At 51.0% G+C, this 24,589-nt stretch overlaps 1 protein-coding gene and 1 long non-coding RNA gene across 2 annotated transcripts in view; both read right to left on the bottom strand.

Moving 5' to 3' along the window:
- Nucleotides 1-1,376: 1,376 nt before the first annotated feature.
- The window catches only part of LOC137467913 (hydrocephalus-inducing protein homolog), a 71,006-nt gene continuing 47,793 nt past the window's right edge, over nucleotides 1,377-24,589 (bottom strand). Inside the window, exons 33-61 of the mRNA XM_068179331.1 lie at nucleotides 22,451-22,590; nucleotides 21,900-22,028; nucleotides 21,401-21,605; nucleotides 20,803-20,944; nucleotides 18,257-18,881; nucleotides 17,606-17,764; nucleotides 16,990-17,177; nucleotides 16,632-16,814; nucleotides 16,272-16,391; nucleotides 14,183-14,342; nucleotides 13,898-14,070; nucleotides 13,543-13,741; nucleotides 12,757-12,856; nucleotides 12,174-12,273; nucleotides 11,518-11,686; nucleotides 11,007-11,245; nucleotides 10,620-10,692; nucleotides 9,798-10,002; nucleotides 9,189-9,421; nucleotides 8,463-8,614; nucleotides 7,332-7,524; nucleotides 6,633-6,764; nucleotides 5,815-6,202; nucleotides 5,328-5,470; nucleotides 4,765-4,986; nucleotides 4,030-4,190; nucleotides 3,419-3,519; nucleotides 2,477-2,837; nucleotides 1,377-1,679 (exon numbers count right to left, since the gene is read on the bottom strand). Coding sequence (XP_068035432.1) covers nucleotides 1,547-1,679; nucleotides 2,477-2,837; nucleotides 3,419-3,519; nucleotides 4,030-4,190; nucleotides 4,765-4,986; nucleotides 5,328-5,470; nucleotides 5,815-6,202; nucleotides 6,633-6,764; nucleotides 7,332-7,524; nucleotides 8,463-8,614; nucleotides 9,189-9,421; nucleotides 9,798-10,002; nucleotides 10,620-10,692; nucleotides 11,007-11,245; nucleotides 11,518-11,686; nucleotides 12,174-12,273; nucleotides 12,757-12,856; nucleotides 13,543-13,741; nucleotides 13,898-14,070; nucleotides 14,183-14,342; nucleotides 16,272-16,391; nucleotides 16,632-16,814; nucleotides 16,990-17,177; nucleotides 17,606-17,764; nucleotides 18,257-18,881; nucleotides 20,803-20,944; nucleotides 21,401-21,605; nucleotides 21,900-22,028; nucleotides 22,451-22,590 — 5,528 coding nt within the window. The 3' untranslated portion in view covers nucleotides 1,377-1,546. The remainder of the gene's footprint in view (nucleotides 1,680-2,476; nucleotides 2,838-3,418; nucleotides 3,520-4,029; nucleotides 4,191-4,764; nucleotides 4,987-5,327; nucleotides 5,471-5,814; nucleotides 6,203-6,632; nucleotides 6,765-7,331; nucleotides 7,525-8,462; nucleotides 8,615-9,188; nucleotides 9,422-9,797; nucleotides 10,003-10,619; nucleotides 10,693-11,006; nucleotides 11,246-11,517; nucleotides 11,687-12,173; nucleotides 12,274-12,756; nucleotides 12,857-13,542; nucleotides 13,742-13,897; nucleotides 14,071-14,182; nucleotides 14,343-16,271; nucleotides 16,392-16,631; nucleotides 16,815-16,989; nucleotides 17,178-17,605; nucleotides 17,765-18,256; nucleotides 18,882-20,802; nucleotides 20,945-21,400; nucleotides 21,606-21,899; nucleotides 22,029-22,450; nucleotides 22,591-24,589) is intronic.
- Nucleotides 23,769-24,295, bottom strand: LOC137467918 (uncharacterized). Its single transcript, XR_010995662.1, has 2 exons — nucleotides 24,157-24,295; nucleotides 23,769-23,856 (listed from the first exon to the last, which is right to left on the bottom strand). It is a non-coding gene; the product is annotated as an uncharacterized lncRNA (long non-coding RNA).

The raw sequence follows: 24,589 nt of genomic DNA on the forward strand, positions 1-24,589 counted from the left end.
AGACTGAGACCCCGATCACAGGGAGGAGGGCTGGCCTGATCAATGCGAGATGTTTGCCCGGATGTGGTTGTTGGACCAAGAAGACAATAGCTCTCGCTCACTGCTGATAACATGACCTGTTCCCCCTCAACGATTTCGATAGACTTTCATTGTCTTTTGCCGGTCACCCCCCTCAACAGAGGACTATAAAAGACCCCTGAGTTAACCAAGACTTCAGGATTCTCCCTGATGCGACAAGACAGATCTCCATTGTCCAGACCAGTGAGGATTTTGTCTGTGTTGGTAGCCTTACCCTTTCCCCCTCTTTCTCTCTCTTTCTATCTTTTATCTCCTTTTCTAATCCCTCTATCACATTTGCTGTTGGCCCTTAATAAAGGTGCATTTGTCATGATTAAACTGATGGTCCCCTGCTGTTTGCCTTTTGCACTTTTGGGATCGGTAAACGAACCATCATGACACCCCGCTTGTTCCACACATCCAGAGCTTTGAGGGTGCCACAGGGTATGAAATTTCCAATTTATTCTATACAACACATAGAATGTAAAATTTTTGAAGTAAAGTGTGTTCCCTTATCTGAGTCCATTCTTTCAATTGTCCCATATCTGGGAATGATTTGTTCTAATAGCATCTTAGCCACTTTGGAGGTAGTTGCAGTTGAGGTAAGAAAGGCTTCTGCCCAGTGGGTGAGGTGATCAACTGTTCCAAGAAGATATTTCCATCTCTGTATTTTGGGGAACTCAGTTTAATCTATTTGCATATTTTGAAAGGGTCTAAGGACTAGGGCTCTTCCCTCACTAGGGTATTTTCTCATCACTTTCTTATTTATCTTTTAGAAACTCAAACATTGTTCAGTCACTATTTGGCTGCTGTGTAGACTCCCTCACAGCAGTAAATTCTTCAGAATTGATCACACAGTGCTTGAGCTCTCCAGTGTACTCCTTGGTGTAGCTTAATTAAAAATTCTCTAGCAATTGCTTTATTCATTATTTGCCTCCCTTCCCTGCCTGGCTGTGACCAGAACTACACTGAAGGGGAAGGGCCTGCAGCTGAGGGAAGGCTGTGGTCGGGTAACTGGTTCTGTTTGTTGTTGCTGCCAGTGTTGTTGTTTGTTTGCCTTGTTGTACATAGTGGCAAAGAACTGTTACTCCTTTTCCCATATCTTTGCCTGAAAGCCCCTTAATTTTGAAGTTACAGTAATTTGGAGGGAAGGGGGTGACATTCTCCATTCCAGAGAGGTCCTGCAAACACCTGTCTTTCAAACCAAGACAAGCTGACACGTAGGGATTTATTAATGATTGTTTATCAACAATTAACAAATAATTGACAATTATTAATTAACTGTCAATTAACTATCAATCTAATGAACAAGTAGGTAATTAATGTAGGTAATTAAAAGATGAGCTAGAGGTGTTCACTGGAGCTTGGCAGGGTAGCTGCAGAGGTCTCTGGTGTAGGGTGGGAGACCATCAGCAGCAGAAGGTACGATGTTGCCAGCTCCTGCCAGATGCTCCAGCTGACACAAATGCTCTCTCTCGGGTGTTGGTTTTCAGAGCACCTCCTTCTTGGGTCCCTGGCCTTTCCCTGTCTGCTGTAATGGTTCACGAAGACTCTTCTGCTCCAAGGCTCTGCCTTTCAAAATCACCTGCCCCATCTTCTGAGCCGGATTCAGGTTAGGAATCCTAGGAAGAAAGGAACTGGTATTAACCAGACGAACATTCCCAGCCAGCTGCTTTTTTCTCTCCTTGCAGAGCACGCAGTGTTGCATCCTCCCTCTGTGCAAGCAGCAAGCAGCAAATTAAATAACTGCACTCGCTGCACAGAGGCTGCAGAGGTACAAGGACAGGAACATGACCAGTTAAGTGCCTGGGGACCAACGACAGCACACGGGGTTCCATGTAGAGAAGCAGGCCTTGCTTGTTCCAAAAGGAAGCAGAGCTAGGGACTGGCTGGTCCCCAGACCTCTCGTTCCAGATTTTGCAACCCTCCAGGAGACTGATGCTTCATACAGTGTCTTTTCCCAGTGTCTCCCTACCAAGGCCAGGTGATGATCTTTCTGTGCTCCTGTGGGTGTTTCTGCCGTCTCTGGGGCTGCCTGTCTGCAGGCCCACCTCCCCATCCCAGTCAGAGGGACTGATGGGAGGGTGTTAGGGGATGAAGCAGGCTGTGCTTGGTGATGCCCAGCAATAGGATGAGAGGCAATGGGCAGAACCTGAACAGGAAATGCCACCTGAACCTGAGGAAGAACTTTCCTGTGTAGGTGACAGCTTGCCCAGAGAGGGTGTGGAGTGTCCCTCACTGAAATTATTCCAGAGCCCTCTGGACACAACCCTGTGCCATGTGCTCTGGGATGACCCCGCTTGAGCAGGGAAGTAGGACCAGATGACCTACTGTGGTCCCTTCCACCCAGTCCCACCCTGTGATCACTCAGTGATACCCATCAGAAGCATGAGTTGGCAAGTGTGTAGACATTTCCCACCTGCACAGTATGGTGGTCTGAAACATCCCCGCGCACTTTGGGGAGAACTGCACGTGAAAGGTCTGCTTCTGGCCAGGAGCAAGGATGCCATGGTAGGGGTTGATGGAGAATAGTGGCAGGTCATGGATGACATCTGCGAAGATTTCCAGGGAGGAACCGACATGCTTTGAATAGAATAGGTTCTTGGAACAGTCCTGCTGCTCAGGCTGCTGCAGCTGCTGCTTGGAATCCTGCTGCTGCTTGGCAAGCTGCTGCAGCTGCCGCAGCTCAGAAGGATGAGTTTCAAAAGGATGCTTCTTCTGCCACCCAAAACGATGCAGCAGCTTTATGCAACGCCTTACAGCAGCAGAGAGGAACTGACCTGCAGAGAGGAAGAGGACACCTTTCAATGACAAAATCCTGTGTTCCCAGCAACTCTGCCTCCTGTGCAGGTAGGTGGAAGAGAGCTGGGATGCACTTGGAGCATCCCTGGCCAAGTACTTTTAGCAGGAAATAGAGCGTCTGGGAGCAGAGTCTCTGCCTGCAGCACACACTCCTGCACCAAAGCACAGGAGAGTTGGTTTTAGACAGTGACTTTGCATTTGCCCTGGAGTGGGGAACTGCACACAGACAGTGGCTACAGGTCAGCTCACTTGTTACACCATTGTTTTTCCCAGTCTCAGACTTCTCAAAGGGATGACATGACGTCCCCCTTCCCAGTCCTGACCCAGCACATGGCTCTCCCCAGAGCCTGGCTCAGTCCTTTGCAGAGCAGAAGTGGCAGAGCAAGAACAGAAGGGGCTGAAAGGCAGATGGGGACAAGGAGAAAACTCTCCAGCTGTCGCTGGGAAGATGCTGATGAAAGTGGATGTGTGGACAAGGATGAAAAAGCAATTCATATTTTGGAGTGAAGTGGCAGAGTCTTCTCCCCAGGCCCTCAGCTACCAAGTGAAATGCCCTTACTTGTCAGAGCCGTTGAGGATGACTCCTTCACTGCTTCACTGTCTGCAGCTTTCTCCCAGGAGTATTCCAGGGCTACCTTCCCCGTGTTGCATAGTCTGAAACTGAAAAGCAAGAAGGAGGAATAACAAAAAATATCCAATAAATATAAACAAATAGTACAGTAACATTGTCTGATGGACTCCTGGTACTACTTTCTGCTGAGGAGCATCTTCTTCCCCAGGCAACTCTGCCATGCTCAGACTGCTGTCCTGGGTGGCCCAAGAAAGTATTTCAAAGTCCAGCAGTTTAAGAGGAAGGGGCCAACATGGTGCCCAGGACATCAAAGCTAAGGGGCTTACTCTGGACTTTAGGTCTTGGTTTGACTGCAGACACATTCTTGAGCAGATGAGGACAGGTGACATGCAGTGAAAGCAAACCCATGGCTGTTCTCAGCAGAAAGGTATGGCAGCATTGAGCCTCTCCTGCCCACCATCTCCCGCTTGGCTTTGCGTGCACGTAAAAGGGCCTGTGTCGCTTTGGGCTGGGGGAGAGTTCTGGGAAGCAGGCACTGGGCCAGCCCTGGGCAAAGGCAGCTCCCGCTCGCAGGGCCCTGCTTGGCCTCCAGTACTCACATGGCTGTCCTTGTCTGGAAGGGCGAGGTATCACCGAACTGAACCATGGTCGTGTTCAGCTCGAACTGGGTGTAGGTAACAACGGCACTGAGGTACACCTCGACCTCCTGGCTGCTCTCCTCCATCACAGTGTGAGCCGGTTCTGGGGCTATCTTGACCACCTGCAAACAGAGAAGGGAGGAATCACTGAGCAGAGCCCAGAAGGTCAGGCTGAGAAGGGAATCTTCTGGCCTCCAAGATCAGCCTCATAGAGGGACTAGAAAGGACCATTCACTTTTACTTCCCTGGAAAGATGACAAAATTGGGACTGCTCTGCTACAGTAGTTGTTTCTACCCACTGATCAAAGCAGAAAAGAAGAGACAGAGTGCAGCAGACTTAACTCCTTGTTGGTGAAAAGGCACCAAATGAGGTGAAGAGATTCCTAACACCATAAAATGGGATAAAATAATAAAACATTGCCCCCCATTCAACATGGGCTGCAACACTTGTGCTTGTGGCACAGACTGATGGTTTGTGCGTGGCTAAAGGTCTCTTGTCAAAAGGCTTCCCCCTCTCTTGTGTGAGTGTATCTGGTCACTGTGCATCCACCTCTCCCCTGGAATGCACTGCTGGTGAACCTCACAGCTGTCCAGTGTCCACAGGAAGCAGGAGCTGCTCAGCCAGCAGTGATGGTGTTCTGGTGGTTCTTTTTGTAAAAGCTGGATTGGCTTTTTTTTTGCCATTTTGCTTCTTACCTTCTCTTTTTTAGGCCACCTGGCTGCCGGGTCTTTCCTGGTGGTATCCTTCCACGTGACAATGCACATTTGGTCATCCCAGTCAGGAACCTTCTTTCGTGGCAGCTCAAAGTTGATCCTGGTCACTTTACATTTCACAAGGTGCCCCCTGAAGGTGGCTGAGTCATCTGATTTCAAGATCACTGTGATGTTCTTGGCACAGCCAGGATGGAGGTGTCCCACCTAGGGAGAATCAGGGAGTCAAGACCAAACTGGAAGCGCTGCCAAGGCCAAGACTGTCAGCAAAAGGGATTGATGTGGTGAGCAGCTGTGCCAGGAATCTGCACCTCAGAGTGGATTTATGTGAAGTTTGATAGACAGAAGTATGAACAGAAGGTGCCACCTCCCATAACATGAAGCCTTTTCTGCAAGGCTGGCAGCCTTGGCCCAGCCAAGCCAGGGGCTGCATTTCCTACGTGGCACTGCAACGGGCTATCACTGGTATGTGAGGGTTCCCTGTCAGCTCCCGGGAACACCAGGGCAGGGCTTGAGACACGGGAAAAGGCAGAGCAGTCCACGCTCACCTTGGGGGAGAACTGGAATGGGGCGTCTGCCTCCCACTCAAAGCGCATGACCTTTGTACGGGTGTGGTTGGTGATGGTGAAGGTCCTGCGGCAGGGCTTCCCGATATGACAGTGCCCAAACTGGATGTGATTCACTCTGACAGCTGTTAAGGAGGAGAGCAAGAGATCTCAGCATTCAGGGAGCTCCACCTGCTCCCCTCACGTGCACAGACACCTACATGTTCAAAGCTTCCTTGCTCCAAGCCTTCCTCCCTCTGGAGGGAGTTCCCCAGGCAGTTCCCCATCCCACCACTTCCAGGAAAACACCCTGACACATCCCTAAGCCAGTGACGTGCAGCACAGCACACACTGCTCTGCATGCATGGCTGCCACCCCCACAGGCCACCAAGTCCCGTGGGTGACAGCCCAGGCCTGGCTAGAGGGAGGACACACATGATCAGACATTTTCCTCTTCCTTGCTACACCTTGGCAGCCTCTCCTCTCTTACCGTCAATGATGTCTTTCTTCAGACTGCTCTTAGCATTCCTCTCCTGGGTGTCTTCCTCTAATCCACTGAGGGTGAATTCATCCTTGTGGCCTTCACCAACCAGCTCTATTAGGGTCATGCAGATGTCCCCCACTAACAGACAAATCTTCCCTTCCAGACGTTGAGCCAGGGTGGGTTTGAAAATGACATCAAACTTTGTTGATTGCCCGTGACGCAGAAAGAAGAAAGACTTCTTTGTGGGCTTGCTCTCTGCACAGCAATGGAAATCAGAGTTAAGTGATACAGCTGCACAGAGGAAATATTTCCATAGGATAGATGAGGAATAAGAGGTTGAAACCCGCTGCCTTCTAAGCACAGGTTCTACCCCCAGTGGCTCCAGACCTTCTTCCTATGTTCACAAGACTGCCACCTCCAGACACAGCACCACTTAAGCAGCTTAACCTCAGGCTGATGCCCAGCCCTCATTCCATCTGCTTCCAGCCAGCTCCAGCCATATGCAAAGCTGAGCCAAAGAGTGCTTTTGGTTTCTGCTGGCTGGCTGTGTGCTTAAGGGCTGTGTCTGTTCAGGCTGGTACCTTCCCACATGCAGCAAATACCTCAGAGGGTCCACTGAGGTAGTGACAGTCGCCCACAACTCAACCCACCATGTCTAGAAGAACAGAACTTCCTACAGCTTGCTCGGAGGAGACCCTGCAAAAAGTCCCCAAGAAAAGCTTGGGAGACAGAGAGCCCAAGAAAAGAAACTGTGCCTAACATCTGGCTGCTGCTCAGAGAAGCCAAGAGCAGGGCCCACATTTTCCCTCTGTGCATGATCACACTTCATGGTTAATGAATTTACCGTTTCCAATGGAGTCCTCCTCTTCCACATCTCCAGTGTGGAATATCCTCTGTGTGGAGGTCCTGCCTTTCAAGAAGAACGCTCCATGCTCATCCTCCAGGTGTAACATAAACTGAGAAAAGGGAACCCAGAGCACAACGATACTGGTGAGTACAGGATGGCACAGGAACTGACACCGCAGTGCTGCTGGTCCCACATGGGAACCCAGCACCTCTTCCACTACAAGCAGCACTTAGCACAGAAGTTAAATCAAACCAGCCTGGAAAAAAGGGTGTTCAGAGGCATCTGGATAGAACTGATACACAAGCAAACAGGACAGAAAGTAATGAGCAGAATGTAACCACATGAACGAAACCACATCTAAGTCTACTTAAAATGTAGGAAACGGGGATCAAATACAATCTAGTGGAACTGGGAAATCACACATGTCCATGAGAACAGAAGGAGACCTGAGAGACGGGGGAAAATACTCCACCACCTTTCTTGTGTTCAACTTAAAGAAGAAAGACTGGATGGAAAATTTCCAAGAACTCCCTTCTTGGAGAACAGATGTCAGTTACTCGCTTAAAAAGAATTTCTGACACCTCTTCCCAGCTCTGTCATGTTTTTTGGGAGCCTTCCCCTGTGCCACAAGCACTTGTTCCCAAACCAGACCATTCCTTGAGCAGGTCCTCCTCACCTTGACAGGTATGATGCCATTGTTACGGACGACCAGGGGCAGCGTCTCTGAATCCCCCAGCCGGAGCCTCTTGAAGCGCAGCACGGCGTTTCCCCTCTTGCTGCGAGCACTCGGGCACACGACTGTCAGCTGCGGCTCGTGCCCCTTCCCGCTGATGGTGAAGGTCAGGATTTTGGGTTTAATTTCCGCAGAGCTGCAGGAGAGGCACAGAAACAATTTCAGCTGGCACTAACCCATTTCTCACTGGGCAAGTGAAGCAGCAAGGGCCACCCACAGTGTTTTCCCTGCCTGGTGCTCCTGTACCCCACAACACAGCCCCCCCACCAGCCTCTTCCCAATCCGCTCAGGGCCATTCACAAGAGGAATCTGCTCCAAAGAGCCAGAGCCTTCCACAATAACCGTTAAAAATAATTTCACTTAATTGAATCATGCAGTACAGCAGGTAAATAGTGAGGCACCAGATGAGATATGGCAAATCTCTTGGCTGCAGCCAGGAGAGACTTATGCAACAAGCAAAAGTACAGCATGAAACCAGTACAAAAGCAAGAAGGCAAAAATAAATCATCGTCACCATCAGTAAAGATCATTTCCAAGAACAGTAAAAAAGCAATTGCTTATTAGCAATTAGACTTCTCTTGTTCCAATTCAGCCACTAAAGTGTTGATGAAGGGCAAGTCAAAGCCCCAGTACACAGGTCCCAGGGCAGAGGAACTAGGCTCCTCTTTCATACCAGCTCCAATCACTGACATAAAACAGCTCAATGAATGCCAGGGAATCACAAAGGATCACTTAATTTTACAGAAACAAAGAGGAAAATGTGCCTGCTGACTTGCTGGCACAGAAACTGCTTCATCTAAGCCTTTGTCCTTGGAAACGCCCAGCTCAGCTGCAGCACATCTCAGTAACTTCCAACTGGCTACCTAGTATTTCCCTGTCTTCATAGTTTCTCATACAGAATAAACCATCAGCCTCATTTTTCTGCTCTATCTAAGAGTTACTCCCAGATCATCTCATGCCAAGTACTCTGCCTAAGGCTACTGAAAGCATTAGAGCTAACAAGAGGTCTGTGCCTTCCCAGTGGAGAGGCAGCTATCAGTGAGGCCTCCCCCATTATTTCACAGGGTCAGTTACCCATTTGGGATGTCAAGGGAAGCATTGAAAGTGCAGTTGTAGTTCTGCTCGTCTGGTGGGGTGAAGGTCACCCTCGCAACAGCACAGGATGAGCCAGGAACGGACGCCTTGACTGGATCCAACTTGAAAATGTTGTTGATAGGGCTCTTTTCCTTGGGGGAACCCAGAGAGCAGTGTTAGGAGAAAACACCTTTCAACATGACACAGTTTTATACATAAATGCATTACTGAGAACAGCCCCAGACACTGTGTCTTCCTTCCTGCTTCCCTGGGCAGGCTCTCTCCCTCCCAGGAGATGCTAAAGCATTGTGTGTTTTGAGTGTTGGCAGCTGCCCTAGCCTATATGGGAGGTAGGCACTGCATGGAAGACCCTGCAATAACCTAGAACTGGCCTTCAAGGAGAAGGAAAAGCCAGGGAGCCTGAGGAAATGCTCTGCTTTGAGCCCTGACATGTCAATTCATAACAGCCCCTCTCCGAGTGTGCTTCCAAGAGAGGTTCTGAAGGATTCACTTCTCCCACCGAAGACCCAGAGGTGTGAGCCAAAACCTTGCCCGAGACATGCAGAATTCCACACAACTGTTCCCTGGCTCTGCTGCTCTCTCCTGCAGTTCGACCTGCACTGAGCTAGCCTAGTCTGGGCCACAGGAAGCAATGCATCTGGAGAACAAAGCAGGCTCTCACACAGCCTTTAGAGGGCAACCATCACCTTGGCCTCCTGTTCTTACCTCTCCAGGCAGGGGTTTGATGGAGAAGACCACGTCACATGGCAGATGGCTTGCATTGTAGATCCTGAAATGAGCTTCAGCCTCTTGCCCAACCAGAACCTTGTTGAAGATGAATCTGTTCTCATCTCTGACGAACAGGCCGGTGCCTTTCACCGACTGCAGCTTGTGGCTGAGGTCGGTGCTGCTGCAGATCAGGTACTCCTTGAAGATTAACGTGACATCTTCAACAAGTGCTGTGGACAGACCAGAGGGATGAGCATGGAGAAGCCTCCCTGATGAATTTGTCTGGACCCTGCTGGCCTCTCAGAAGGCTTGATAAGCCCTTTCTGCCTGGGTGACTGATAAACCCAGCCTTGGGTGGGGGAGCTGGCTGTGAGGATGGAGCTCAGTCAACCTCAGCCTTAGAGAGCATTGCTTTCCTTTTATCCTTCCATGCATCCCTCTCAGCCTGGGAGGGATGAGTCCACTGGTGGACCTGAAGAGGGCTGGAACCTCTGAGGATTTTAAGGTGGGACAGACACCAGGGCTAGCATGCCTCTCTATCCAAGCAGCACGTTTAGGTGCTGATCAGCAGCAGGTGTGACCAAGGGAACTGTGGGCAGTAGGTACCTGGGAGGCAGGACTCGGCAATCAGGGTAAAGGGAATGCCGAGGGGATTGTCCTTGGGGTCTCTGCCCGTGATGTCAATGTAGAGCTGCTCCTCACATGTCCCCTCCTGCCCTGCGAGGCATTCCACTTTGATCATCTGCTGGCCCCACGGACCAATGGAGCCGGAGCAGGGGGAAACCGTGAACATGCCAAGATTGAGGTGACCCTGCAGAAGAAGTTCCAGGAGAGGCTGATGGCTAATAGCTGTGCCTTGAGCACCCCAGCAAGGAGTATGTCCTGCCTTGGCCTCCAGCTGGGCCCAAGCACCCCGTCCCAGGGCAGGGAAGGATGACTCCACGGCCCAAAGGCAGCCCCAGGCTGAGAGCCACAAGCCAAGAGGAGCTGCAAGCCTGTCCCAAGTGGCAGAGAGAAAGGAGTTTGAATGTAAAGAATGAAGGTGGTAGCTGTGATCCTTCAGCCTCCAGAGGTATTACAGGAGAACAGAAATAGCTGTGAGAAATGATAGGAAAGAGGTAGGGGACCGGGAAAAAGAAAAAGCAATGTTGTCTGAACTCTGTGGACTGGGAGTTCAGTGGGGAATGTTTTTGCTTCTGAGGTGTTCACAGACCTATGCTGGCTCGCAGCTACCAAGCACAGGACCTCTGTTGACCCTACAGCTCCAGGTCAGAGCCAGGGTACAGGACTCTCAGTGGGACGGAACAGATACTGGACTCCATCCTGCAGACCACGTCCCACCCTGTGGCAATGAGCCCCCAGCCTGGGCACAGCAGCATCTTCTCACATCCCCTGCAGCAGCCCTGCTGGGGAGCAGGAGTCACTCACCTGTGTTGAAGAGCTCGATTTCCTTCCTGTTGAGAGTTTTGTAGCCAATGGAGCAGATTCCCCTTGCTTTGAACTGAGGGGAGAAAGCAAAGATATCTGTCACGCTGAGCTCCCCTGCCTTTCTCTGAGGCCAAAGCTGGCCTTCCTCCTCACAGAGGAAAGCCTTCCTGCTCCTGATGGCTCCCAGAGAGCAGCCTGCAGCTCCCATTGCTGGACAGAGCAGCTTTATCACCAGCTTTGCACTACACATTGGGATGCCGAGACATTTTTTTGCTCCCTTTCCCCAAGCCAGGGATGCCAATGGATGATAGCTTTGGCTGCCTGCCATATACCAGCTGTGGGGTGGTGCCTCCTCAGACAGGAAGGGTGGTGCAGGGCTTCTCCTACCTTTTGCTTTCCAAGGCAAATGCATCCTCGGGTGCTTGGCGGATGTGGAATTTGAAGTTGACCATGCCTTTGTTCTTCAGCACAAGAGTCCGGGTCTTCTTGGTGCCCTTGATCATGCTACCAAAGTCGGTGGGTGAGGCAGGCTCAATGCTGTACTTGCTGTACTCAGCTTTTGCTGACACCTTCACTGGGATGTTGGCAACAGCCCGGCCTCCTTCACCTGAGCTGGCATCTATCACCTGTGTCCACAGGAAGGGTGGTAAACAAAGCAAAGAGGCCAGCCTCTACCCCAGCCCCCAGCCTCCATCTGTTTACCCCTCCCTGTTTAAGGACCTCCTCCAGAGTCAGATTCTCAGCTGCACTAAGGAAGCCTCCCAAATGGTTTTGAAAGCCTTTGTTTGTGTACGTAGGAGAGGGATTCTCCAGTTAAAGCTCTCCTTCCGTTAGACACCTATCCTGTATATGCTCCCAGAACACCGTGTGATAACGCAGCCTGGCCCAGGCAGCTCACCTGGCAGTACAGGATGGGCTTGTTCTTGAGGAGGATTTCACTTGTGGGGTGGAAGAGCATCTCAATATTCACATCAGGCTGGGAGGCAGTCAGCATGCCTGACTGAGGCTCAACAGTGAAGTAGGATGCCACGTTTTGCATCCTGGGACCTGCACCCTTCAGCATGAAACTGGGGAGAAAGGGAAGGAATGGAGATCTCTGCAGTTAAAAGTATAGGTGCCACCAGCACAGCCAGGACTTTGCATAGGACCAGAAAAAAAGAAAAGGGAGAGTCCATCTCTGCTCAGGGAATCCTGGATCTTGACAGAGAGTGCAGACAATCACGAGGTTACTGCAAGAAACCTTGAGACCCAAATTTTTCATTCACTCCTTTACAGAGTCTCAGAAAGAGAAAGGAGGTGACCATCAAAGAAAGGCAATGAATCTCAGCATTTCAGTGGCTGAAATTTCTGGGGCTCTCCTTTGGGCTCCAGCTGAGCTGTGAAGAACTGCTGGTTTGGGGCTAGATTCTCTGGTAGAATAATTGAGATTAGAGAGCCCAGGTTTTGTATTTACCATGAGGTAGCCAGCATGGAAACAGGTTCTAGCCATTGACAGAGGGAGAACACAGGCCTGGGAACCTGAGGAAATGCTCACTACCAGGCAGCTGGACTCACCTGTACTCAATGTTGTATACCCCTTTGTTCTTCAGACTCAGGACCTTCTTCACATTATCCAGGACGTGAATGGTTCCAAATTCCAAGCTTCCATCTGGACCTGCAGAAAACCCACAGACCAAGGTCAAACACAGTTTTTGTGGCATTTGTGAGCTGCTGCAGAATACACCAGGTCACAAGCTACATGGAGGTCTCGGCACAAAACCCTTTTCAGCAAGTTTCCATTCTTGGAAGTGTTTTCCAGCTACTTGTCTGCCCTTTCTCTTCCCACTCAAAATATCTGCAGGCTCAGCAGCTAATGAGCTCGGCTCCCATTTCCTCACTTCCAAGCATAAATCCAATTACTTTATACGCTGTGCTGAGCCTGTGGGGGTTGCCAACTGCCTGTTCACGTCACTGTTGCTTCAAAGCCCCCAAATCCAATCTGCACATGGAGCTGCACACTTCAAAGTTCAGAGGGGAGAGACTTAAGGCTGTCAGTGCACTGACATCCCATCCCATCCCATCCCAAGTGCTTTGGTTGCCCACCTCCCAAGGTAATGCAGTGCACCTGGACTGCTTTGTTTGGGAAGTATCCACTGACCTTCAGGCATATCGAGGCTCAGAGAAATGTCATAGACCTCTGCAGAGATTTCGATGTTTTCAGTTTGAACAATCCCCAGGATGTTTTCTGTATCTGAAACCTGAGGCAGCAAGAAACAAAGACTGGTCAGATTATTCTTTTGGTAGACAGCCTGTAAGTCCTTGTCTCTGCTGGCTGCTTCCCCTATGGCCTCCCCGGCTTCACAAGCGTTGGAGGACTCCCAAGCTTTGCTAACCTGTTCATCTCATGGGCTGCCCCAGTGGGATTCTGCTGCAGTAAAAAACCCTATCAACCCAACTCTGCACTCTCACAGCAGGGAATGTTGCTGCTGAAGCATCCTTGAGAGGCACAGGGATGTAAGAACAACCACAAGAAGTGTGAGATGTCTCAGAGCAGGTGGCATTGACAACCCTCTCCAATCACCTAGCACCCTCTCTGAAATGCAGCCCATAAACCATGGGGAACAAAATCCCACAGGGAGAGTTTGTTGCACTGTGCAAGAGCTTTAGACAAAGTCCAGGAGGAATGTAGAGAACACACTGCAGTCTGTACAACCACACAACAACCTTCAACCATTCACAGGGACAAGGTGGTTGTGGTACAGGCTCAGGATGCAGCGTCAGGTTATCTGGGGGGATGTGGATGCACTGCACGTTTTGGCAAACGCTGTGTAGAGGCAGAAGCACCCTTGTGTCTGTCAGGTGCAGCTCTTCCTGACCCTGTCCCTAGGAGCACACGGCTGCTCACTGTGCCCTGCTCTGCCAGGCAGGGCACAGCCCCTCTCACCTCTAGTCGGAGGCTCTTCTTAATGCTGCCAATCTGCCCGGCCTCGAAATGCACTGTCACTTCAAACTCTGAGCGGGGATCGATGGTGCCGTTATCTTGTGACAAGGAGAAGTCCTCAACAAGGTCATCCAGCCCACTGAGCTGCCAGGCCATGGGCAGCAGGGTGTTGTTTCTCAGGACCAAGGTCCTGCTGTCAGTCCTGCAGAGACAGGAAGGCACTTGGCATCAGCTGCTGGATGCTCACACCAGCCTCGCCACTGAATGCACCTTGGAGCAGCTCCATCCGTGCCCTGGAAACCAGAGTCAAACGTTTTCTCTTTGTCACAAGTTTTGGAGTGCTTGTGGGATGACTGACCTGTGCAGAAGCAGCTTGTCAAAAGACAGCTCCAGGGGGCTGACGTCCAGCTTCATGTGCACCCCGCGGCAGCACAGGCTGAAGACCACTGGGTCCGGGTTCTTCCCAATGCTGCAGATGAGTCTGTCTTCCAGGAAGCCAGGGGAAGTGGGGTATGCCCAAATGGTCAGCTCCTGGGCCCAGCCACACAGAAAGAAATCAAAAGAGCTCTGTGTGAGAGGAGGGGGAGCAGCCTCTGGGTACTTCTATGGCCCCAGGCCACTGCTCTGCCTGCCCTTCTCCTACCTGCTTCTCCTTTGGTTTCAGTGCCATGCTGGGAGGGTCCAAAAGGAACGTCTCTGCTTCCCCAGCATTCTCAAAGGAGAACTGGACCTCTGCGTCCACGGGGGAGTTGTTGAGGATGGTTATATTCTCCGAGTTGCTGGGACAGTTCTGGGCCTCGTACCTGTCCACAAAAACGGAAAAGGCTGCAGAGCAGACTGTTGCCTTTGCCACACATCAAGGAGAGCACCGTGTGCACCCGAGGAAGTGGTGCTGCAAGACCCTGCTCTAACAAACAAGTGAGGGAAATGGATCCCAGTCAGGGGCATGGGCGTGTGCTCATTCTTGCCTTACTCTGATGCCTTCCCCTGGACTTGGTGCCTCCAGCCCAGAAGCCTGATGATGCTCAGGCCACTTTGAGAGTTTTTAATACAACATAAATTCAAAGGTGCCTAGAAAAATAACAGCACACCAGGCACATGGGTTCTTTCCCCTTCTTTCTTGGGATGCCTTCCCTGCAGGGTATAAAGAAAGGCTTTTGGAAAAAGAGGTTAGCTAATCTTTTTCATAAAAGTCATGAAACTGCTTTGAACTTCATGGGTTAGCTCAAAGTCTGAGAAAGAAATATAAAGCAACAATTCCCAAGAGGATAGCAAAAAGATAACAAATGACTCTTCTCTCAGGTGTGGAAATGACTTTGGAGTGAAAGGGTAAAAGAGGCAAACAGAAATCCCAGACCATCCATCAATCTGGCTAATGATTGTCTGTTTTTTTAAATTATTTTGATTTCATTTCCTTGGGTTGTCAAAATAGACCTAGCCCTCCAGAGTTCCTATAGAGACAAGAACTTAAATATTATTATAAAAACGAGTGACAGTAAAAGTAGAAATACACAATAGCTTCAATGGCAATATGTTTAGGCAGACTTTATCCAGCAGTGAGGATGCAATGTCATTACAGGAAAATGTAATTCCTGCTGTACGTTCCCTCCAATGTCAGAACCCAGAATGTCCCTTGGACACTCTTGGATGTTCCGGGCCCAGGTCAAAAGCATTTGAGACCCTGGAATGCAGCCACAGACCCCTGTGGCTTTGAACCTGATCCATGGAACAATTTACCAACTTTTAAGATAGAACAAGAAATCACAAAAGTTTAGATATCATAGTAGAAGTAGTCACAAAGTGAGAGGAAGAAATTTTGAGTGCTGTACAGGGGGATTTTAGGCCTTGTACAGAGGGGTCTGAGTTTTGTACATGGGGGGCAGAAGTTCTAAGATGGAGGAATTTGGGTGTGCCCTGTCCTCTTTCTTTCTCCTTCCTAACCTCCATGTTCTTGGTGATGTTGGCACTCACAGATTGGTTTAGAGTAGAAAGTCACCGTTCAATATAGGTGATGGGCATTGGGGGAAAACTGTAAACATCTAATACGTAATATATGTTATAAAAGAGGGCACCAGCCCCCTGGGTGTCGGAGTGTGCCTTTGCCTGACTGCTGAACGGACCGCAGCAGCTCAGGGAGAAATCTTTTAGATAACATACAATAAACTACCTTGAGACCGGACGACTGAAGACTACTGAGCCTTTCTTTGGAAGCTCGGGTTGGAGGAGAGACTTTTCTACCTTTCCGGGCCATCCCAATCAGGGAGTGAGGCCCGACAACAACAGACCCCCGCACCCCAACACCCATTGGCAGGTCAACCATAAAATCTTATTAATAATTACAGATTAATGAAAGGTTTACAAAACCATCTACAGAATAATTGCTAGATCAGGCTACCTGCAGAGCTCAAAGCACTTCAAAAATCACCAAGTTAATTTCCTAAGGGGTGAAGCTGAGATGTGGAGGGGGACAGAAGGTGCCCCTGAATCACCTTTGGACTGGCAGCAGCATGCGGCTCTGGCCACCAAGGCAGCCACCAAGGCACCCACTGGGCAGGGAGAGCAGCTCCTCCAAGGCTCATTTGCCTCTTATCTGTTCAAGTTCACATCTGTGGTCCTTCAAACCCATGTGTCTCCCAGGACTCTGCCCGGGACTGCCCTGGATGGTGCCACCAGGACAGCCTGTCTCTCCAGGCATGTCCAGAAAAGTACAAGGCCCAGCAGGGAGCACATACCATTCTCTTGATTTCCCACACAGCAGTGGTCCAAAGTGGAATTGCTTTGTGCTCTCAACATATTCCTTGAAGATGATTTCATCTTCCTCCATGGTCTCCCTCCACTGTGGAAACACCACCCTGGGCAGAGAAAGTGGGGAAGGAGGAGCTATGAGATGCTCTGAGTAGGAAATGTAGTCAGAAAGCCATAACCCTTCCTGGTGGCTGAGGTACCATCTGCCTTCCCAGCTCCCAGCACAGGAGGAGGTGCTGGGCGACCTCAGGCAGCACGATCTGCCCAGGCCAGAAGCCCCAAGGGGCAGCCCTGGCTGTGGTTCAGGAGCAGCTGTGGTGTGGGAGGCTGCCAGGGGCCAGCCTTACCGTGGGTTCAGGCTGATGCTGGGGTACAGGCCAGTGCCACTGCAGGGCAGCTCGTACTGGCGCTTCGACTGCACGAGCTCAAACCTCAGTGTCTGCTCAAACATCCTTGGCTTTTTGGCAGAGAAGTGGACCTTCAGGTCCACCTCACCGTGGGCAGGCACTATCCACCGGTACCGTTTCAGCCTGGCAATTAAAGAGGAGGCTTCAGACATTGCTGAGGAGCAAACGAAGCGAGGAGGGTGCACTCGCCATCCCATGGAGGCACTGGCACCGGGTCGCTGTGGAGCTGGGGACGATGGACCTTGTTTGGCAAGAGGACCAAAGAAGCAGAGACATCACCTCCTCCTGTGTGGCTCACCTGAGGAATTCTGTGGGGACTGAGGCACTTTCCAGTGCACTTCTGGATATTGCTGCAGAGGAATCCTGGGGACTTTCTGTTCTCTGTGTGGAGATCTGCTTCTCCTTTGCAGAGCTGTCTCTGCTGGCTGCTTTGCCTGTCTTTGGTTGGCCCTCAGCAGAACTGCCCTTCACATCAGAGGCCTTGGCCTAAGGGGAGAGAGAAAAGGGAGGGAGAGGTGAGCCCTGAGACATCCCCATCCTGGAAAGCAAAATGGGGGTTTCTTCACCAATGGAAGAGAGAATAAATAAATAAGTCCACCTGCCCATGGACTTGGTCTTCCTTATTGGTGCTTGTTTTGCCTAGGACACTCCTTCTCACTCACACCCTCTCCTCAAAGGAAGTTCATGGTTGTAAGTGATTTTTTACCTCTTGTCTTACAGAACTGCTCTGTCTCCAGCAGAGCTGCCTCTTTTGTCCCATCCCTGACAGAAAGGAGACCTGCAGACACGAGGCCCCATCACATCTTCACTACCTCTCCACAATGCTCTCTTTCCATCCAACCTGTGCCCCTTGTCCCCATCTAGCCTGGTCCCTGCCCTGGCACCTTCGGTGCCGGCACCACTGGAGCACCCACCAGATTGTCTTCCACAGCAGCACCTCCCGGTGCCACAATGGTGAAGGGCTCCACACGCTCTGCAGGGCCCAGCCACTCCTCTGGGTACTCGACTGTGGAGAGCACAGCAGCAGGGGGAAGGGGAGGGCTGTTGGGATGCAGTCCCAGATGTTTCAGCATCTAAAACAGAAGAGAAAATGCTGCTTGTACTTCTGTCACCTTCATCCTCACAACTCCTTCTTTAAAGGCACTGAGCTTTTGGCAATGGGGTTTTTGACCTTTATGAAGTATAAGTGTTTTGTTATGCCCAGTGGGGTGAGCAGGCTCCAGAGCAGAGGCAAGAGCTACAAGCAGGACCGGGAGAGAAACCTCTCCCAAGTGACTCAGCTGAAGAAAACAATGACTATGAGCTGCCCTGTCCTGGAACTGTTTATAATGATTTCCAGGCTGGGAAGCTCTGAACAGATGGGATACTTGTACACAAAGCACTCCCACTTCCTGTCCAGCTGAGGGATGGTGATAACCTCCCCATCCACACAGTTGCTACAGAGTCATTGTGGAACATCATCAGGGGCCAGGACAATGCTCTGAGCCATTATCACCTGGGGGGACACAATGCTCCAGGGCCCACGACCACGGCAAGCTCAAGATCTGAGCCTTGCAGGGTTCTACCTGGTCTTCCGTTGGCAGCTTCCCATCCCACAGGATCTCCCCGATCATGGCCTTCGGATCTGAGACCTGGATGTCCAGGCATGGCACCCCGACATGCTCGTCTCTGACTGCCCCTTCTGCAGCTTCACTTTGCGTCCCCAGCTGAGATGACTGAAGACTCCTTTGGCCTCCATGTTCATGTTCAGGCTTCTTCACCTTCTCCTGAGGCTTACTGGTCTTATTTAGACCTTTGTTTTCACCTGAAGGCTGGGACTTGTGTCCCTTTTGGATCACAGGTAACTGCACGGTACCCTGAACCCTGTCCCAGTAGGAGAAAACCTCTGCGACGTTCTGCTGTGATGACTCATAGATCTGAAACCTCAAGATCAAGTTCTTCTCCATCTCAGCTGGGTCCTCTGGGATTTCAGTTCTCCCTTCCTCTGGGGCTTTCGTTTCCCCCTTCTTTGGGGCTTTAGTTTCTCCCTTCTCTGGGGCTTTGGTTTCCTTCTTCTCTGGTTTTGCAGGCTGCTTCCCCACGGAGACACCCTTCTTTTCCTTCTTCTGCTTCTCTTCCTCCTTCTGCCTCTCTTCCTCCTCTAAAGGTTTTGCCTCCTCTTCAAGCTTTTGGGCCAGCTCCTTCAGCTCCCTTCAGCAAACAAAGTAGAAAACATTGCTGAGAGTCACTGTTGTGGTGTGTTTTTATTTCATAGCTTGTTAGATGAGTTAATATCAATGGTCTGTTCCGGTTCATCCCTGTATTTTACTTTTCCCCAAGTTAGACGGTTCCCAAGTTATATACCTCCCCTTTTTACCCTTCAATCACCGTAATCCCCACCCTGTATTCTAGTGCCTTCCCTATTCATCCCTGTAAACTCTGCCCCTTTTTTAGACCCTTCCCTGTTAGTCTCCTGTAAACCTTTCCCCTGCCAGTTCTGCCCCTCTGGAATTTCCCTAATGTAGGACACCCCATTGGTCCATGTGACCTACCCTCTGCATCCCTTTATTCCCATTGTTCCCTGAATTATATTCCCCTCCTTTCACTCCCCACTCCTTTCACTCCTCCCTCCCAGATTCCCTATTGGTTCAGAAATTGTACCCACCCCCGGTCCTAGTGCTGTACAAAATCCCGAGCACACCAGTGTTAGGGCTCTTTGGTCCCTGTTCCCTTCAAGGAATAAGTCTTCCTCAGAATTACACACCAAAAGCCTCCCTCTCCTCTTTTGTCTGCTCCCTGATGCTGACAACCATTCGAGCTGTAGATAAGGTTCAGCTCTCCTCATTTCAGGGGGAGGCTGTTCCCCACTCATGGCACCGCGTTGCCCCTGAGCTAGCTGTGGACTCCACCGCAGTGTCAAGTCACCACCGGAAACTTGGGCTCGCTAGTCCTGGCTGGCCCCGCACTTCATTCCTTGACCCTGAGGCCAGGCAGAACCATGAGACCATTTCCATGAATCTTCCTCAACCCACAGAGGTTGGGAACATCCCAAGTGAGCGCAATGGTGGAAGGGGACCTCCAGGACCAGCCAAACCTAAGCCTTGCCATTGTAAAGTCTTGACTGCAACCTCCCTCTTAAGGCACAGCCAGACACCCCCAGCCCACTGCCAAAGGCTGATCCACCAACTCTGCGCTGATGCCTGAAAATGCTCTTGGTCTCTTGATTTCCCAGTTTAAAGCAGAACACAGATTGCTAACATCTGCTTATCCCTCCTACAATTCTTCCTCTGCTCATTCAGCCCTCTTCTCCCTGGGCATAGCCTGCTCCTTAATGAGAATAATCCTATCAGTCAGAAAGCAAAGGCTGCAGGAACTCCTCTCCTGCAAGACAAGCTCTTGTCAGCCTGATTTCCTGCTGGAACCCAGCTGTGACTGAGCCAAACTAGTGCTATCTGCCATGGAAACGATTTGAAGCAGCCTCATCCATCTCCTCCCCATGAAACCAACTTCAGCCTGGGCTGAAAGAAGTCCTGATGCACAGGCTTGCTTTAAGCAGCCTCCCCTCCCAGCTCCACACTTTGCCTATGTGTCCTGAGCTGGGCTGCCTGGCTGGAGCAGAACTTCTCCTGTCCTTGCCTACTGCTGCAGCTGAAGGGGAGCCTAAAGGACATGAGCTTTTATGGGTGGTGTCCCACCATAAGGAGAACCCTGGCAACTCAGCATTGCAAGGACTTCATCTGTGGCAGGACCAGGACCCAAACCAAGGGTTTGTCTGTGCCCCACACCTGCCCATAGCACAATCCCGCTGTTTTGGGGAAGAAGGGAGATGATGAAGAAGGCACGAATCAGCATAGTGGATTTGAAGAGACTTCTACAGGCAGTGCCAAGGCAAGCCCAGAGCCCAGCTCCCTGCAGGCAGCATCTAAGCTGGGAGGCTCACCACTAAAATAGAGAAGATGATGTTCTGTCTCAACAGAAGAAGGTCCTTTCTCTCTTAGTAGCCAGGGAGCTAAGAGTGGCCATCCTTGTGTTGCTTCTGACCTTTGCTATCCAACACCTCTGAGCTCAGAGTCCTTGGAGCAGGGAGACCCTCTAGGGACCCTGAGCAGTAACCCATGGAAGGCTTACTCACCCCTCTGGCTGTATACTCTTCATTTCCAGTATTATTTTATCCACTTCTGGGTTTTTCTCCTCAGGGAGGATGTCATACTCGTCCTCATCCATTTCCAAGACACGTTCTGTGTTCCTCATAATAGCTTTTTCCTGCAGCGGTTCTTTAGCACAAACCAGAAGAGAAACCATGAGTGACTGCAAGCAGAGCTGGGTGCTCTGGGTGAGCTGTAAGGATTCACAGCTTTTCCTGACCCAGCCTATCATACCAGGAGATATTGGGGAGCTCATATCCCTGCTCCAGAATTCAGACAATCCCCCAAACTATGGCTGGGCAGTGTGGTTCCTGGGCTTTGCCTGGCTTAAGTGCACCAAGGCTGAGGACAGTCGTTTGTCACTGAGCTACAGCAGCTGACACTTGTGCCCAAGATTTAATGTTAGAGATTAAGGTGAGTCTTTAAACCTCAGATCTCCTGCAGCTCTGAGATGAGTGCTGGTTACACTGAGGCAGAAGGTAAACAGATTAATAAAAACATTTCTTACAAGCTCTGCTGCAAATCCAGATACACAGAGATAAGGTTGAGGGCTTGAGAGAGAAGATTTGAGAAGAGATATCTCACCTTCCTTCTCTCTTTCAGCTTCCTTCCTCTTTCTTTCAGCTTCATCCTTGGCTTTCCAAGAAGCATAATCCTGATGCAGGTTCACCATGTAGATATGATGACAATTCTTGACAGCTCTGAGTACACAGAGCAGAGAAGATTCCAGGCTGCTTGCAAAGAGGGTCTCCAAGCCATCAAAGACCACTCCCTTGTAGCAGTCTTTACACTGTGAATAAAGGGAAGAGTAAGTCAGCCACTGCACGCAGGGGGCTCGCAGCTGCACCGTAAACCCAGATGACACCAGCTATCCTTGTTCCAAGTGCAGTAGCTAAGAGCAGCTTGGATCTGTCCTTAGGCTCTGCCAACTAAGGGCAGCTGCAGCTTCCCCCAGGGCTCCCTGCACACAGTCCAGGATCCTCCAGCAGCATGTACAGACCTCCTCCTCCTCCTCCTCTCCAAGTTGTACCCCAGTGCTGTCTCTCCGAAGCAGGAATGTCTCCATTTCCCCCACCCCACACACCTTCAGCCTCTCACAGAGGACGTCCACCAGCAGGTCCTTGGGCAGCACACAGCTCAAGCAGTTCAGCTCTTCCCCATGACTGCTGATGATGTTCAGCTGCTGCGGCGCAGGAGCAGTGGAAACTGTGAACTGCAATGTGAACCATTGTAAGGAAAAGAAACCATGGTGGAAAGCCCTGAACAACTCCCACTGTTGGGCTTGGAGCTGGGGTTCCTCCCTGGTGGAACCTAGAACAACCCTGCAGTGCAGGCTGGGGGCTCCAGGGGATGGTCCTGGAGGGACCATCCCTTGGCCAGCAGACACCCAAGGTTGCAAGCCCCCAGTGCAGCCTCCCAGCACTTTGCTCGCTGCCTGCAGCCACACTAGCCAGGACTGCACTTTGCCAGCAAACCACTGACAACCAGCGGAGCTGTCTGCCAGAGCACATTCCCAGCCCAAGTCACGGCACTATGGACCAGGCACTATACCAGGCCCTGGCTGGCACAGAGCCTCTGCTCATCTCAAAGACAATGCAAAGGTCCCAGGCATCAACCAGGGCAGATCATGTTTACCTTGGTGTCCTTTATGTCGGGTTTGCTGGCTGGCTCCTTCTTTTGTGCTGGAAGGTTCTTGCCTTTGGCATCATTCCTGTTGATCTTTTCCCCAGAGGCTTGTTTATTTTTAGTCTGAGCAGTGAGCTGAGGCTTTTTACCTGCACAGGGGACAGATGGCTCAAGGGAGCTTTGTAAAGCAAATAGGCACCTTTCCCTACAACAGGCATAACCTTGGGCCCTGGAAGGAACACAGCACATTTTCCCCAGTCTGCTGGGCACTGGCAGCACTGTTTCCCAGAAGCATCTCCTTCCCTGCTTCTCCTACCAGCAGGTAAAGCACACCATCCCATATTTGATTTTAAAGCCAGCACCATGTCCTTCCTAACAACTGTGCCCGCAGGTGATGCGGCTCGCATGGCAGCTCCCCTGCGGATCAAGCCAAAGATTCGTCCTCCAGGAGTATTGTTTCCATACACTGCACCCATCCAGCATTCTCCTGTGGAGACCTGCAGCCCTGCCCCACTTGCATCACCCATCTCCACTGAAGCTAAATCCTTCTTGTGGGAAAAGCCCAGTTGGGACCCAGACTCTTCTCCCTTCCACCAGCTCCCAGCCCAGCCAGGTTCAAAACTGAGCAATGCAAAACTTCCCCCTGCACTGAGCCAGGTCTGGCCTCACCCTGCAGGGCTCAGGGTACCAACTGCCCAGGAAGTTTCATAGAAGTCTCCAGTCTCACATGGAGAACAGCCCAACGAGCTGTGTAACCTGACAGTGGCCATAGGTAAATCTCTGGAGAAAAGAGCTCATCTGGAGCATGTCTCTCATTGGAAATTCCTCTGGGAGGCTGTCCTTCCCTTCCTCTCGTTTGCAAGGTTACACTCATAGTCAGTCTTCCTGTGGCTTAATGAGCCACTTCAGAAGGCTTTTTCTTTGTTAAAGTGGGCAGCAGTTCTGCCTGCTGCCCATGAGGAGCAAGCTCGATTCAGCTTTGAGGAAATACAAATCCTTGGGAAAGAGACAGGTTCACTACCCCTAGAAAAACAACCATGTGCCAAGAATGGCAGCAAAGGGGGCTACAAAAGAACCCCTGACTGAGCCCTTAAAATTGAATTTTTTTCTTTTTTAGACAAGCCAGAGATGCACTTCAGCCATGTTCCCTAAGAGACCCAAGGACTGAAAAACTGCTGCTGTGAGTAAGCAGAAGTGGACAGTCATGGTGGGTTTCTGAAGCACTGGCTCTGGGTTCTTAGCAGCATTACCTTTGTCTTTGCCTTTTGGCTCCATGGCAGCCTTGGTGCAGAGCTCCCGGGCACAGAGCCCTGCTGGGCTCCCATCGTTGGCCATGGCCTCTTTCACCACGGTGTCAATGGACACGTAAGCAGCATCATAATACTGACACAGGCCTGCTGCTATCTCTGTCTTTCCTGAGAGAGAGAGGGGGACTGCTTGGTGACACTGGCACAGGAGGCACTACAGGGACAGGCCCTGGAAAACTCTCCAACAAGACTTCAAAGTTAAAAGGGCAGTGGGAAAGCAAGTGTCCCTCCAGGGGAGGCCATGGGGGAGGCAGCTGGAGTGTGGGTACAAGCTCTGAATTCTAAAGCCAAGAGGATCTACTCCACCTCCTGTTCAGCTGAGGACTTTGCCTTAAGCACCATGGCCCACCAGGACGCATTCCTCCTGCTTCCCCCTCTCCCTGCAGCCCTGGGCTGCAGCTGACGTACCTGCCCGGGGTGGCCCATGGACGATGACAACAATCCCTCTGTGCTGCTGCGCTTCACGCCTCTCTGAAGATGGGTCAGTGCCCAGGTGGCGCATGACAGCCCGAGAGACAGGACTGCCAGTCACGTTCACCATGGACTCCGTCCTGTGATATGCTGCAGTGCAAAACCAGGGGGAAAAGTCAGCTTCCTGCCTACCTTAGATCCTCACCATTTCCCCCATCTCCTCAGATCCCAGAAAGGAAACTTGGTGAAAGTAACATGTGCTTATTCTTTTGTTGCTAGGAAGGTGCAAATATCAAAGAGCCGGTGATATTAGACCTGGTCCTACTGGCTGAAGAACTCATCCAATCCTGGTCTTTGTGACTAAGGGACACAAGGGAATATCCTGATTATTTGCCCAGTCTGTGGCAGGCAGATAGGAGCTTGTTTTGGC

The sequence above is a fragment of the Anomalospiza imberbis genome, unplaced genomic scaffold (assembly GCF_031753505.1).
Source record: "Anomalospiza imberbis isolate Cuckoo-Finch-1a 21T00152 unplaced genomic scaffold, ASM3175350v1 scaffold_87, whole genome shotgun sequence".
Taxonomy (NCBI): domain Eukaryota; kingdom Metazoa; phylum Chordata; class Aves; order Passeriformes; family Viduidae; genus Anomalospiza; species Anomalospiza imberbis.